Below are 16,321 nucleotides of genomic sequence, written 5' to 3'. Positions count from 1 at the left end.
TCCTAACCTGACCCATTCTGTGATTTAGCAGTAAGATCAGGAATCAAAATTAATTAAAATTAGGCAAACCCCAGACTCAATTAGCAGTTACAACACAGAATGTACACTCCCCGCTACAATCAACTGCAACATCAGAGCTGAGCCATCTCCTTATATAGTTGACTTTTTCATTGGGAGAACACCTGTGCATTGTGCAAGGCTCCCAAGAAACAAGTCATTGTACATAGCCTTTTATTCCATATTGCTTATAAGTTCTCTTTTATATTTCAAAAACCATTAGACTATGCATCTAACAGCAGCTGCCATTCTCTTACACTTTATGGGAAACTGGATTTACACCTACACTCCATATTTTGGCAAAAATTGAGGTAAAGAAGTGTTTAATAGTGAGCTCTCAGCATGCTAAAAGCAAAAATCCCTAACTCTGATAGAGTGTTATCAGTGTTCTACCTAGTCTTCTGGTGAAAGTAGACCAGGGAAGGCACAACCAGTGTAGGACTAAAATTAAAGAAAAACAAAACAACAACAAAAAAACCCTCGAAAACCACCCCAGCCGGCATCAGGTTGGCCCCTAACGACCATGCACAGGCTGGACATTCTTGGATGTGACAGCATTCCTGCAGCTAATCCCGTATACATCATCACTGAATACAGAAAGTTCTGTGCTTCTTTTCTAGAGGATGGGTTTGTGACTGCAGAAGGGGCTAGAAAGGAGGGAAAAAATCCAAATAATAGTAACAATGCCATGAGAGAATAGAAAGGGAGAAGAAAACTTAACTTTGAAATCCCTGAACAACAAACACTGAACTTGCATTGAACAGTGACATTTTCTTGTAGATTCTACTCCACTACCATCAGAAAGACTGCATGGAGAAGTTCCCAATTTGAAAATTTGCTCACTAAAGTAACATAAGAGGAAAAGCTGAAGTGTTCAGAACTCGTACTGGCAAATCCCCTGAAGGTGACCTGGCTAAAGTGTTCAGTGAGAGCAGAGCACCATAACACCTGGCAGATGAGAACAGAAGCCTCTTCTCCCATCCTGTTATAAAATGTATAAAGAAGGTATTAGCCCAAAACAGCAAGAACATCAGATGTCTGTTCATCCATGCCTTTTCTCTGTTCACAAGAAACAACAACAAAAAAAACCAGTTCTGCACAGAATTGTGTGTAGTCCTGTGTGTTAATTAGATCCTCAGAAAGAGATCAGAAGCAACAACTCAGCACAAAAATAACCTTTTGTCAAGAAGGTTACAGTGATGACTTACATCTAACTCTTCTCCAGAGCTTCAGAAATCACACCACTCATAGACACAAGTTCAGAACCGCTTGGATGTTTACATAATCTAAGGCTTTAGTTAGCACATTAACAGGAGTGCTATGTCAATATACAAGCAGCACATTTTTTGAAATAAGATACTCTAAAATTATTGCTTAAGCATTCCACTTATAAAGTGCTGATTTTTTTTCAGACACCGAAGTATCTTTAATTTGGACCACAGATCTATTTTCTTGGGACATCTAATCTCAGAATTTGGACCAGCTTTAAAATAAGTCCTGTAAAATGCCAGTGAATAGTTTACTCACCCTGAGAAGCAACAGCTTAGGACAAGTGTAATGAATGGTAGGGCTGTTCCACTAGCCTGTGGAATAGACTTCTTGCACTTACATGATTTTCCTTACTCACTTTTCTCCATTTAAAAGAAATATCACATTTTGCTGGAAGAATATAAAGTTTAGGACTGAAGATCAGTAATATAAAAAAGAACATGCTTGGACTGTAGCCTGAGATTTGAACCTGCCATCTTCTGTAATCCTATCTAGGTAACACAAAGGTAGAATCTTGGCTAATAGGTTTATCTCCAGACTGCTTCCTGACAAGAAAGAAGCAGGGATTTTTGATACATTACTTAATCAGCACTTTATCCTATTTACAACTCTCAAAACTGCACCATTCCTTCTAGTCCTCCTCCTTCCTCTTTGACTGTCTCCGTGAAAACCTAATGCATTGAGAAGGTTAAGAAAAAGAACCTATCTTCTCACAAAAGCAAGAGAGAAAATACATGCTTGTATTTAGGATCTGTATTTTTCTCCTACAGAACACAGCATTTGGTCCTATCCATTCTCACCAGATACACCCCCATCCCAAACTGTCAGCTTACCAGAGGCAACGATTAAAGCACAGAATTGAGTTTCACTTTCAAATTCGATCACTTGCCTTACCATACGACACTATGCAACTCCAAATTTGTTTCTTAAAAGTATGAAAAATAACTCTTTTCCGAAGAACTTCAGAACTAGATTTTGTAAAGTGTTTCTAAGTTCCTCAAATGATGAACATATTTATATTGCATAAAACAGAAACAGAAAGGTGACTTGCTTATTATTCCTTTATGGAAAAAAAAAAAGAAAATGAAATTGTGAGATGAAAATTATGTTTAATTAGTGGTAGGTACCAAACCACTCTTGAAATCAGTGCATCAGTGCTACTAAGCAACATACCAAATCTATGCAGATATCATTTATTCTATTTTGATTCCAATATAATTTTTTCAACACATCCTTTGCTTAATCCCCAATCTACTTATCCAAAACACAATACAAGCTATACTTAGTTTTCTATTATTACTTAGAAGTAAAAAAACTTGTTCTTGAATATTTTAGCTTCAAGAAAAGACAGCTTGTGAATACACTGGCAATCTCCATTAAGAACATTTTTAGTTTCCCAAGTCCTATCAACACTTGAAGTCTTCCACAGATTAAGCCAAATCTATGGTTAAAATTCAAAATACAAAAGATATGAATTATGTTTTTATAAAAATGTAAAAAGCTAGTCAAAATTACATGTTTAGCTATTTAATCTCTGAACAATGGTGTATAGCAGCAGGGAACTTAAATATTGTAACTATCAACAATAAATACAAGAAATTAATGCAAAGATTGCAATAGAAGGATTCTTGAGTACAATGAGAATATAAAGAGACATTCTAATTTGTACAAAAACCATCCCAACTCTTTATACAATCTCTTCTATAAATACAACCAGATAAGATGAAATGCTTATTTGCAAATAATAGTTATTAAAAAGTGTGCTTTATTGGGGTTTTCATTCGTTCTCTTGGCAGGTGTAGCTTGCTGGAAGTCTGTAAAGATAAATTTCCATAATTAGATATTTTAATTTCTCCAGAAGTTATATTTTAAATAAAACTAAAAACAGATGCAGAACATACTTGATTTCCACAGAAAGAGTGTTATTAGAACATTAAACACTGTAAGAAATCCATTAGCAGTTACCAGGTGTGTAACAATAAGGTAAATTGTTTAACTAACCAAGTTTACCTATAGCGGAGCATGAAATTGGCTGTGCATTGCTATTGCCTGTTGAAGTTTTTCCTCTTTGGCTCGTCTGCAGTGGCAGAGCTATAAAGCAAGACATACAAGACTGAATTCAAAATGCAGTTTATTATAATGCATACTGCAGTTTCTCCTTAATGATTTAGCTATTTTACCCCACCTGACCTACCTCCCTTCCAATATTTGGGTTGAAAAATTATCTATACAGATAACATTATTCTATTCAAAATTGTTTATAAGAGGATTGTTTCCAATGTTAAAAAATGCATTTATTTGGCTCCTTTAAAGAAAGGTACACTACTTGGTAAGTTACTTTTATCACAGCATGAGCAAGAATGGTGGTTTTTGAACCTCAGTTACTTATTTGATGATAGCCATCAACAGAATTTGATTAAGAAGTGTAATAAATTAAACATTAAGGTTGCTTAATGCAACATGTCAGTTTATGTCAACCTTCCAAATCTGAAATTTACTATGTGGCTATCTTTCCCTATATCTATACAAGACAGAAGAAATTGGCACAAAAATATCTGCAACAGCACATGAATATGGTCTAATGCAAGTGACCTTTGCTTGCATTCCCATCTTAAAAGTATGTGCCTTTGGACTGCAGATTATAATCTAAATAAACTGAAGCCATTTAAGGATATTCTTTCTTCTGTCAAAGCTCACTACAGCACTGTTCTGTATCACAGGACTGCTCAAACTCTTAAAAAAAGAAGTCCTAAATTTATTCACTGTGTGTTATACATGTCTTGGGCTAGAATTACTTGTATATTACATACCGTTCTCTTTTCCATGAAACTACTAAGAAAGTCATCTATCTCTGTTTTGCCTTCCAAGAAGTCTTCTGCAATAGTATCAGACTCCTCTTCAGCTTCATGAGCAGCTACTTTAAGTCTGGCCTGCAGAGCACTTGGACTGCAACTCTAAGAAAATAAAAAGCCCAATGTAACATTAACCCGTCTGTTAAAACTTACATTTCCAAGAAGATAAATGACTATATAAATATGGAATATATGGATAGAGCACTATTATTATATAAAAGCCTAAGTAACCAAATGAAGTTCCATCTCCAAGTTACAGCACAGCTTGTTAAACTAGAAAGGTTTCAATGTAAGAAGTGTTGCTAGTTTAGGTCTTGATACACAATCATTCACATCAATGAATAAAGTTTTTCAACTTTTACCCTACAATGTAGAAAGCATCCAGCTTGCAAATCTGACAAGTTCTCAAGTGCATGATTTCTGAGTAGAACTAACATTTCAAGTGTCTTCAATAAATAGGGTCTACTTTTGAAAATCAGTTGTGAACCTGAGAAGTATAAAAAGGTAAAAAAGCACTTACTGTACAGTTTTTAAAGACCCTTGAAATAATTGTGGAGGAAAAAGAAGAGAGGAAAGGAAAAAGCACCTATTTAAGAAGTAGATGGGTTGCTAATCTGAATCAGTATACTCATTTTTCTGTTCTTATAAACCTCAAACCTCACTTCAGTTTATTGCATACAATTTCATTATTTTTTCTCAAATGTATCTGGGCAGTTAATCAGGATATGATTCACATCCAGCAGGAGTCTGTACAGAGCCAGAACTACAAAATTAAGGTAATTATAGATTTTAGATGCTTGGCCAAACCTTCATCTACCCCATGATGATCTACCCTATACATTTTACTTATGTGCTTTAAAACCTTAACGTAATCAAAAATTTCCTGTTAAAATTAATCTTGTACAAAATACAGAGTTCGCTCTAATAAAATATGACTAAAATTTACTCAAAATACAAGTAAAAATACTTGTTTGGTAATTTGAAGAAAAGAGAGCAGGAAATACCATGTAGTGCACAGCAAACATCACATACATGAAGATATAGCATATATGGAAAAAAAGCAGAAAAATTCAACTGCTACTCCTCAACTCTCAGCCTCCTACCCATCATTAAATTGAATCAGCAAATCTAATTTAGAAAAAAGAAAAGGGACTACAGCAGAGAGATATTATGTCCTGTTCTTAAGTGGTTTCTTGCAAAAATAGGTGGTTTATCCATGTCAACTATCTCTGCCCACTTTAAAGTCAAAGGAGGCATTAGAAGTCAGACTATCCTGATTTTCAAGTGAGTAAACCTCTAATACATTTAGATCACCTATGAAATCATTCCGTTTGCCATCATGAAACTTTTTGGTTGGGTTTTTGCAATAGAGCATATTGCCTGAAGTGAATTGCAGAATTTAAGTTCCTGAATTATTGAGCACTTTCATCTGGTACAGTTTTACAAGCTCATTATGTTAAATGGGTACCATTAATTGAACAAGCCTTCTTTAAAAATTATTCTATTCTTAAAACTGGTTTGGACTGGGATTGTCCTAAACAGCTTTAGATGTACATCACTCTTTTCTTCCAGCTTTGCTTCTGTTGTAGCAGTAAAAAATAAAAACCCAATGAGAAAACCCATAATTTTGCTTTTAACATTTTGGTACATCATCCCAATTTTTTTCATATTTTATGAAATACTTAATCTATTTAATATTAAACAAGTTTAACCAAAAGAATATTCTTAATGGTTAAAGATACAAATCAAAACTTCAGATTTAGCGAAGTATTCTTAAAGGATGCCAGGAGGAATTATACCTCACTAAGTTCATGCTGTCTTTGCATCTTTTTCTCAAAGGCTGCCTTCATTTGCGTGAGTTGCTCATACTAGAAGGAAGAAGAAAATGAACATTATCACCTTGAAAAAAGCCCAGATATTACCACCCATATTTCTGAAGATGATTTTATTGTTAACTTACTTTATCTAACACCGTCTGTCTTTTTGCCTCAAGACTAGGCTCCAGCAACAAGTTTTTTTCTGAAAAATAAAATCACCATTACTACTTTTTTTTAAAGGATTTAGCTCACAAACAAAGCTATACATGTTGACATTTTGACAGCTTACTTGCCAGCTCTTCAATGCTTTTCACTAATTCATCTCTATCAGTAATGACTTGCTTCAGCTGTGGAAGAGTCACAAACTGTTCCAGCAAGACTTCCTCTTGCTCATTCATACTGGTCAGCTGTGATATACTGTACTCAAACAGAAAGAAAGTACATTTAAATCTGAAAACACCACATGTAAAGTAATTCATTTCTACCAAAGTTTGAGGCATTTTTTGGGACTTTACAAATACATGACACTTGACCACAACTTAATTTGATCCTTTCTCCTGGATTGTGGGCTCTACTACATGCAGCATTGAATTTAAAAAGCAGCATGTTAAAAAATATCTCCCATTTCAAGCCTTACTTCCCATAATGCTACTATAGTGGGTTGACTGTGTTGAGCTACCAGATGCCCACTCAGCTGCTCTCTCAGTCCCCCTCCTCAACAGGCTAAGGAGGAAAATCTGAGGGGTTGATATAAAAACAGTGAAGTCACTTACCAGTCACAATCACACACAAAACACAATCAGAGAAATTTAAGTGAATTTATTGTCAATTACAGTAAAAATTGGATGGTAAGCAAGCTGAATCACTTTGCTCCATTTTTCCTCAGGCTCAACTTCATTCCTTCATGCTTAACACTACCTCCCTCTGTCGCCCTCTCCTTGGGGCAAAGGGGGAACTGCAAGTGTAGCAGTCAGGCCCTAACAGTTCATCTCTGCTTCTCCTTTCTTCTCACACTTTACCCCTGCTCCACAGACTACAATCAGTTCAGGGCAGGAGAGACTACTCCGGTCTGGGTAATACCTTGCTGCAGTTTCTTTCAAGTGTGTCTGCCTGCTCCAATATTGGGTCCTTCCTGGACTGCAGTGCTGCTCCAGCATAGACCTCTCAGCTACACGATACATTTTAAAATATCTGTTCTACTGTGGTCTTTTCCAAAACTTCTGCGGGCTGTGGAAAAGTAACTGCTCTGGTACTTGGAGCAACTCCTTCTTCCCCCTTCTTCCTGACCTTGGTGTTTGCAGGATTATCACATTTTTCCATTCCTCCCCTCAATCCTCACTGCCTCTGCTCTAAAATATTTTCAGAAGCAGTGCTTCACTAATAGACTCAGTAATCCTGCAGTGGGTCTGCTGCTAAACCAGCTGTGCCTGGCACAAGCGCAGCTCCTGACCCTTTCTCACAAAGGCCACTCAAAAAACCCCCCTTACCAAAACCATACCACCTATACAAAACAAAACTATTCAGACCAGCTGCAATACCACTCTCATTCAATTAAACATCCAACAGAAGAATAATGGAATTTTAATCCAGTCCTCTTGAAAGACCAGGCTTGATTAGAATGTTTTAACAAATTACACTTCCCTGCAAAAATCTTAATTTGTTGTTACGTGATAAGGACACTGTCAGAACTTAAAAGCTAAGTCAGCTAAACTAAACAGGCTCTTTGGGAAGTATCAAAGGAAAAGCCACCCCAATTGAAAGGACAGAGTTTTCAAAATTGCTTAACTATGACACCACCAGAAAGATATGAGATCTGAAGGAGTTTATAGCGATATTTAACTTATTCTACCTCATATAACTGATCTAGGAAACTGTCTCATTAGATCTGAACAAGAGTAGTAACTAATACAGTTTGTTTGAATAATGACAAACAGATGAAAATATTTGTGTAGCATATGTATAAAGTATTTAGATACAGCAGTGATTAGAACTGGGACAGCAGACACATTTACCATTTACCACGTGGATTTGTCTAACCCAGCCTCCCCTGAACATGCTGAACTGCGCACAAAACAATTCCCCATTCACCTTGCACTACAGTCCTTTGGACTTTAGGATAATGTAATTTTTGAACCAGCCTCAAGCTGTCCCATTTCCTCCTTCAAAAGTCATGCTTATTGAATTACTAGAAATTAAGTCCCTTGCAAGGCCTCAGAAAAGAGCAAAACACTGATAGTAAGAAAAAGTAAAAATAAATACTCCTTTTCCTGGTGTTGAATCAAGTACTGCTCCTGCTGACAAAACCCTAAAGAAGCAGTACATTTGAATATAAAGCAGGGTTATTTTCTGACTCCAATACTTTGGTATGTGGTAGTTCCCCTAATTGTAATTTCTACAAAACCCTTTCAGTGATGCATACAGACTTCTGACAAAAATCAGATACAGGCCAGTAGGACAGTGTTATTTAATAACTATAGAAAGCTCAGCTACTTTCTGAAAATTTACCTTAGTTCTGAGAGTTCTGGAAACGTATCAGGAACATCAGGCATCTTGTATGTAAATCCATTTTGGCCAACCTGAACCAAAATTTAGAAATGCTTAGTAGATTTCTGAAGTGCAGTTTATTTAACCTGATTAATCATGAACTGAAGATGAGTATTTTCCAACAAGAGGAGCAGGAAAAGCAGTAAGAAGCAGTAGCACTAGTCTCTGAACAGAAAATAACTCAAGTAATGCAACTAAATCCTTGAAGATGTTTGGGGTGACATGTCATAAAAGATGAGTCACTTTTTGAGGAAAATAATTCTATTTTGCCATGTGCTTCATTTGAAAGCAGTTGAATGACTGAGGAAATACACAGGAATAGTAAAACTCACGAAGTGAGAACAGAGAAGGTGAATGACATTTGAGAGAGACATGACTCTTTCATGTGGTTTTTAGAGCTATAATCCTTCAGAAAAGAAATGTACTAGATAAGGAAAAAACAGTTGTAGAAAATTTAAATTCCATAAAGCCACAAAAGTGCTTTCCAAGCCTAAGAAAACTTGTTTCTATAGACATGATTTGATTCAAGACTAAACATTGAGATAAAAAGTTTTATTAAAAATAAAATTCCTTCCAGAGTTCATCAGCAATAGGGAGCTTAAGTATAAACATACAAGATAAAGCACTACATATAAAGACTTGAGACTGAACATGCCCTTATGTAATAGGTTCTGAGCAGGAAAGAAAGCAAGAAAAAAACGTTTACTGTGGTTGGAGATACGGCTACAGTTGCCCTATGGGGGAGTGAAGCTCCAAAACAATGCCCCCTATAATCAAAGACCCTTAGCATAAGACTAGTTTCATTGAAACTCAGACAAACTTGTTGCTCTGACTTCAAGTTCTAAAAAATTCTTTATCAAAGCCAGAATGACAGTTTTGTTTCCCTAGCACCAGCAAAACAATGAAGTGCACTCACTCAAGTGCTTCCTTGAGTTTTACAGCAATGCCCTGTGTGCCCCTAAAGGAACTCATATCCAGTGTCTGACAGCTTAAGCAGCAAAACGCAGCACACCGACCTGAAGCACTGCTTCTGCTGTGGGAACAGGCAGGGGCAGATCAGCAATCAAACCATAGGAGGGAGCAGCAGGCTTGTCTGTAGTGTAGCTTGAAGAAACAGATTCAGAAATGGGCATGGGTGCCATTGTTCTGTTTGTTTCTTGAGGTGGATATGGAGGGAGAAATGGAAACCCCTGAGGAGCAAAAGGAGGCATTCCAGCTGGTTTGTTGAAAAGGCTACAAACAAACAAAACCACAACCATGAGCAACCAACTGCTTACAGCATATCTCTTGTCATTTGAATTATAATTACCAGATCATATTTGTCATAAGACAAAAGAATGAATTTTCAAGCGGCCATAAACTTTGCATTTTCTGTTCTCAGTTACTTCCAACGCAATAAGCCTTTCTGTCTAACACTGCAATATAGTATAGAACTCCATTAATCTAAATTCTTGTAGGAGAAAACTACTTCTCAAAAATTTCTGACATCATAATTTTAAATTGTTTCCAGCCTAAAGTTGTGAGAAAAACATCTGTGTCATACATTAGTTCTTGTTTATGGTATAGCATTTAATAGCTTGAGCAACACACACATAATTACTTCTAAATAACATGAATGATTTTTTTTTTTAATTTACAACTGCAGCCGCATATAAACTTAGTATCACTGTCAGCCATGAGAACCACAGTTGTACTGATACAATTTGGATTTAATACAATTCTTTAAATCACACAATTTCTGCTGCACATGGTGCAAGAGGAACTGCCCTAGGCCTGGGAGATTATGAACAGAATATGAAAAAACACAACTGCTCAGATCATGATATAAAGCAAATTTCAGATTTTATCTGATAATGTAAAAATTTCTTTTCAAGAAGATGGATATAAAATTACATCAGGCATGTTGATGCAGTAACTCCAATGAAATCTAGTGTGTCTTCTAAAAACAACCAGTTCATCCACCATGCACATGAAATTGTGCAAGACAGGGAATCTAATTCTTCCAGTATATCCATTACATTAGTCCTGTCCCTGCCCCCCTGCAAGTGGTTTAGTCTCTTTTTTAAAAATTAATAGACATTTATTATGTTTAGATAACTTACTATGGAAATGAAGTTGAGCTAGGAGCTAGAACTGGAGGATTCTTCCAAAACTCATCCAGTAAACTCTGAATGATTTTTCCAAGATCTGAATGCATTGTAAACTGGGAAAAACACAAAACAAAACAAGAAGAAAAATTATGTCTGAAATCCAAGAGTTCCAAAATATGCTGAATTTGATTGTTTATTACACCCACATGACAGTGCTGAAAAGCTATTTCAGACACACTAGCTAATCCAAACTGTGTATACATAAGCTCCAAATAAAGTGATAAAGTAACCCAGAATTGAACAGAAACAATGTCTTTTGTATATTCCATTATCAGTGGAGAGTCAATGAAGTACCACATTTCTATTGAACAACCAAAAAACCCTACGTTAGTTACCAAGCTACATTTGTGCAAACAACAGAAGAATTTTTAAAAATTAAAATATCTGAGTACAAAGGCACTAACTACACTCTAAAAGAGTCAGAACCTCCATCCACTCAAAAAGAAAAGAGGACAATCTTGTTGACAAAAAGACCAGCCTATTAAAATCCTGAATATTCGAGCTAAAACCTTGACGCCATTCTAATAGGATTAGGCTAGAAAGAATTATGTTACAAAACTGTCTTAAAGCATCCCTCTCCTTTATTTGAAATACACTGGAATGTAATTGGAAGACCTGTGTAATTAACAATAACAAAAAAAATGTGATAGTAATTTTCTAAGCCTTCATAACTTAGAACAGTTTTAGATACATGCAATATTCAAGTCAAAAATGGCATCAGTAAAAGAATATTAGCTGCAAATTATACATATATATTATATATACATATATATATACATTATATTATACAAATTATACATACATTACTTATTAATGGACCGGTCACATATACTCCCTGCTTGTCCATTAAATGATGTCTCACAGGTGGGAAAACACTGATGACTGGTTTTTCCTGAGGAAATTGAGGTGGAAGCAAACTGCAAATACAAGAATAATTATTACTACAGTGACACCCCATGATAAAGTCTGCATAAGAAGGCTTCTTATGCATAGAAAAATTAATTACATAAACATAATTTTCTAAGAGAAATGTTATGGAGAAGTACACAATGAATGAAGCATACAAAAGGATTATTCAGTTACAAAATTAATAGTCCAACACATTGGAATACCAGACTTCTACAAAATTGGAGAGAGCATTTACTGGGCAAAATTGTAGTAAAACAAGGGAGCCATTATCACAGAATATTCTGGGTTGGAAGGGACCCACAAGGATCACCGAGTCCAGCTCATAAGTGCATGGCCCATACAGGCACTGAACCTGCAGCCTTGGTGTTATTAGCACATGCTCTGACCAACTAATGGACCACAAAGAAGCTGCAGCATAACAAGAACATTCTCAAATACGAATGTTATTCCTACAAATACAATGCAGTGTAGTCTGTAAGAGTATTAGGCCAACTCTGCAGGACAAAGTAATATAAAACTTGTGAACAGAATACTATCAACATTTACCAGTGCAAAAGTGCCCGCCCAAAGTAAATTCACAGAAAGTATTACAATAAATCACTTGAGTTATGATCCAGAAGCCTCACCAGGGTAAGAGTATGGAGTTACAGCAGACTAAGAAATTACCAATCAAGTTTCTTCTCAGTGGTAGGGAATCAAAGTTATCAGAAACCCTCAAGCATTTTCCTCTAGTTACCTTCAACTAAAAATCACACAGCTATCGTAGGAACTGAGAACAGTAAAATATGATTTTGCTCTCAGCTAAACATCTGTATCTTGTACAGAGCCAATTCCACTCAGATCACTATAAGCACTAATACAAATCCAGGTTGTAGTTCCTGAAATTAATTATAAGCTAGGAGCCACTTACATTCTATTACCATTTTTGGTTTTTTTAAATAATTTTAATTTTCAAGATGTGCACAGACACAGCTCACTCTACTTACATGTTAATATTAATTGTCAAGTTGTTTACAGTGAATGGCAGTCGATATTCCACATCTTTCTGTATTTCTGCAATGCTGTCAAAGAAAAATTGATAGCATCCATTTCATGGTCAATATAAAGGCTAAAAGTCTAAAAGAAACAAGCATGACCTCAGACATTTGTACTCAGTTTAGTTTTGAAAAGCCCTGTAAGAACAAAATTGAAAATGCTAGATTAAGTTACTAGTCTTCAGTATGCTATATTGAATATTAAGATTAAAGCAAAAAAATAGTAGATTAAACATGGTCACATAGTAGATCATACATGGTCACAAGCAAAGGAACTATACTAGAAGAAACCACATTATTCACACTTCTGACAACAATCTCAACTTATCTTTCTCTCCTTACTGGCTTATTTTAAGACAACACTTCAGTGTTTCTTTAATATACTGAATTTTATTTGGTTAAACATTTACTTTGCCAAGGCATTATATCAAGTTCACAACTAAGTATTGCTCTGCAACACTGCATTCAGATCAATATGTAGAACATTTATTAGATTAGAGAGCTACTTTCATCAATGTAAAGCTCCAGTGACATTCAAGACCTAGGCCCTCCTAAAAGCACCAATGAGCCTTACAAAATCTACTAAGGTCAAATCCAAATTTGTTTTTCCTGCAACAGGTAAATTACAGAGGGAAAAAATCTTGAAAATAGTTACATTAATAGGAAGTTGATTACAATACTCAAAGCATTATACAATTTCTATGCACACCAAGACTGTTTTGAAAGTGAGCACCCCAGAGCATGTGGAGGAGGTGGAGATGAAGTCTTAGCTCAGAAGCAGAATTTCTAGACAATATCTAAGCTGAGAGTAAAAGACAGAAAAGCAGAAAATTAGCTTGATCTTATAAAGAATCAAAACAAACTGTATAAGCAGACTGATTGCTTTACCATGTATTTTTCCTGCTTGCACCTGGTTAATAATACTCTGTAGCCTAAGGATCCCTTATACAGGGGAAGGAACACAGCTCCAATGGCAAATAATGGCAGATGGGTGTTCCAAACTTTTGATCCAACTTCAGAAATGCTCCTCCATCCACTGCCAGGTACACTTCATATAAATCCTTTCTCAAGAAACCCAAAACACATTACCTGCAAATGTGTGTTAAGAGTAGCACTGGGAGTATTTTCTGTCCTTCCAAAGCACTACTGGGGCATAGAATTTAAGACTTCAAAACTAAGTCTTCAAGAGCTTGGGGAACAAATGGGAGTAAGACATTAACTCAGCTATGAATCTTGCTTTCTGCAGCCTGATCTTATTCCTCTCATAGACAACTCAGTATTTGCTCTTTCCCTGTGAGATCACATGGATCACAAAATGCTGTTTGAAGAAAATATCAAGTATCTTCAGCACAGGATAATTCAAATCATGGGTTCTGCTGTGTTACACCACACAGTGCACCTTCTCATTTTTAACTGAAGGATTCTCCCTGGAATCTCTCACACACATTCCTGCCCTGTAATCATCTGTCACACTTCTCATTAGCCTGTTGCAAAATCCTTTTGAGAAGGGTATATAATTACACTCCAGTCATGTGGAAACTGGGGAGAAAGATGAGGACAGGGAGTGAGGAACAAGAAAGCCAGAATCTCATTGAACTCTTCAAATGGTTATAACCCTGCTTAGGAAAAACCTTGAACTAATAACCTTAGTTGTTGCTTCCCCAGGTGGGTATGAGTACACCAGATACATTCTTATCTTTGTCGAGAACAACAGCAAATATAAGAAAACTCTTTTTAAAATGCAAACTCCTAACTTGTGAGGGATTGTGTATAGGAAAGCTAGCTGCTTTACTGAAATCAATATCACATATACCTGAGCTTTTACGACCTAAGACAACACAAATCAAACTTGACTTAGTTAACTACACCATACCAAGAATTTTGAGCATTTTGGTGAAGAGCAACAACAATACTCAAAGGAATGACATTTGGGCAGCTACCATGTCCCTACCCTTCACCTCAATTCCTGGCTACAGCATCCATTACCCCTCTGCCTATGCTTGAGCTGCTGCCTGCGCAAACAGTAGCAAGCCATTTCAGCAAACCGACTGACAAAAAATTATCTCCTTTTTGGGAACTTAATTCAGCATGAGCTCATCTTGCTGACAGATTTTTAAAAAGTGGGTATAAACAAAAGGCCAAGTAAGGGCAGACCAACAAAAAATTTAAGTTAACTAAGCTCCTATATGCCCAGAGGAACAGCTCCTTAGAAAAGTGAACTGTCTCCAAAATATCTGTGAAATTGGCTCTGAACAGACTTAAGTTTATTCAAGCAACAATACTTAGAATACTATCATATTTATGTTTCCTGTGTGATAATTCAAAATATTAGGGATGCAAACTATCTGCAGTTAATAAACTTGGAAATGCATTTAGTATCTCTTCCACTCCTAGTGTCAGTCTGATGTGACAGGGAACATTCTCCGTCCTTTTTCTGAATTATTTTGGAGGCAGCTACTATTTCAGTTCTACAGAAATCCTGGGAAGTTGTTTGTCAGTAGAATGCTTAGTTTACTGTAACTATAACTTCAAATGTATGAAATTTTAAAACGTGGGGGGTTTTAAAAGACTAGGCAAAACAAGGCAGCACACTGCCAAGAGAGAGTACCTCAGGATACACTGTTCTGCTTTAAAAAGTGTTTGTTGAATAGGAGTAAACACAACTAGCCTCTTCGGACCATCTGAAAAAAACCTAGTTTTTAAGGAGCAGCCAGTTTTTAGCAGGTAGCACTGAACACTAGGAAAAATAGTTTGTAAAGCCAGTACGGCTGCTATGCCACTGTGCCACTGCTGGCAGGCCGCTGTGCCACACAACTCCTTGGTGCTCGACGCTTTAGTCTCAACTTTTAGTCAACTACACTACTACAAGCAGCTTCCAGAGAGGTTTTATCCCAAGACGTAGTCGCGTCTTTTTGAAAACATCACAACCCATTAGCAGGTTTTCTGGTCAATGGCAGGTGAAACCGGGCAGGGCGACCTGCGCGCCCGATCAGCCGGCCAGGCCACATCTAAGCCAGCGGGGACGCCTCCCCGACAGCCAACTGCACTTTTAGTTCCCAAATTCTTCCTGCCAGCCGCCGGGGTCCCACATCGCACTGTCCTCCAGCGGGGAACCCGCGGCACGGCAGGAGCCCGGCGGGACCCTTCGGCCCGGGACAGCGCGGGGCTGGGCCGGCCCGGGCTGCGGCGCCGCCGGCTCGGGGGCCCTGTTTACCCGCACGGCCGCCAGGACCCAGCCAGGCCTCACGGGGAGGGGACGGGGCGCAGCCGGGTCCCCGTGTCCGCGCACAGCGAGACACGACAGCTACCGACTCGGCGCGGCCCCACTGCGGCCCCGGGACGGGCGACACGGCGCGGCCCTCCCGCCCCCGCGCCCGCCGCGGGCACTCACGAGGCGTGCGCGGCGCGCAGGGACTCGACCTGGCGCTGCCGCTGCTGCTGGAGGCCGGTGCGCGCGGGCGGCGCGGCGGAGGCGGGGGCGGCGCCGCCCTTGGCGAGCGGGAACAGCCAGTTCATCGCGCGCGCGGCGGCACCGGAGGGGCGCGAGGGCACCCGCGGCACCGCGCGCACCCAACCGAGCGCCCGCGCGCGCCTGCGCGCGACGGCGGCCCCGCCACCGCCCCTGCCCCGCCCCGGAGCCGCCGCCGGCGGGGCCGCGTCAGCGCCGCGCGCCGCGACCCGAGCGGCGG

General features: G+C 38.2%; 1 protein-coding gene across 3 annotated transcripts; it reads right to left on the bottom strand.

Moving 5' to 3' along the window:
• Positions 1-2,415: 2,415 nt before the first annotated feature.
• VPS37A (VPS37A subunit of ESCRT-I) lies at positions 2,416-16,266 on the bottom strand. 3 transcript variants are annotated; one of them, XM_030271166.4, is made up of 12 exons: positions 16,024-16,266; positions 12,585-12,659; positions 11,492-11,606; positions 10,642-10,742; positions 9,556-9,772; positions 8,501-8,571; positions 6,285-6,412; positions 6,139-6,197; positions 5,978-6,046; positions 4,137-4,280; positions 3,328-3,417; positions 2,416-3,140 (listed from the first exon to the last, which is right to left on the bottom strand). In XM_030271166.4, exons 1-11 carry the CDS (start codon positions 16,146-16,148, stop codon positions 3,337-3,339), a joined length of 1,185 nt encoding a protein of 394 aa, XP_030127026.4. In that variant the 5' UTR covers positions 16,149-16,266; the 3' UTR covers positions 2,416-3,140; positions 3,328-3,336. The 3 variants fall into 3 exon arrangements, with proteins under 3 accessions (XP_030127026.4, XP_030127025.4, XP_072784331.1); XM_030271165.4 differs by having other exon boundaries at positions 3,337-3,417; XM_072928230.1 differs by having other exon boundaries at positions 3,337-3,417; positions 16,053-16,071.
• Positions 16,267-16,321: the final 55 nt, after the last annotated feature.

This window comes from Taeniopygia guttata, chromosome 4 (genome assembly GCF_048771995.1).
Source record: "Taeniopygia guttata chromosome 4, bTaeGut7.mat, whole genome shotgun sequence".
Taxonomy (NCBI): domain Eukaryota; kingdom Metazoa; phylum Chordata; class Aves; order Passeriformes; family Estrildidae; genus Taeniopygia; species Taeniopygia guttata.
The sequence above is the reverse complement of the archived record's forward strand: the minus strand, read 5'-3'. Positions and strand labels throughout refer to the sequence as shown.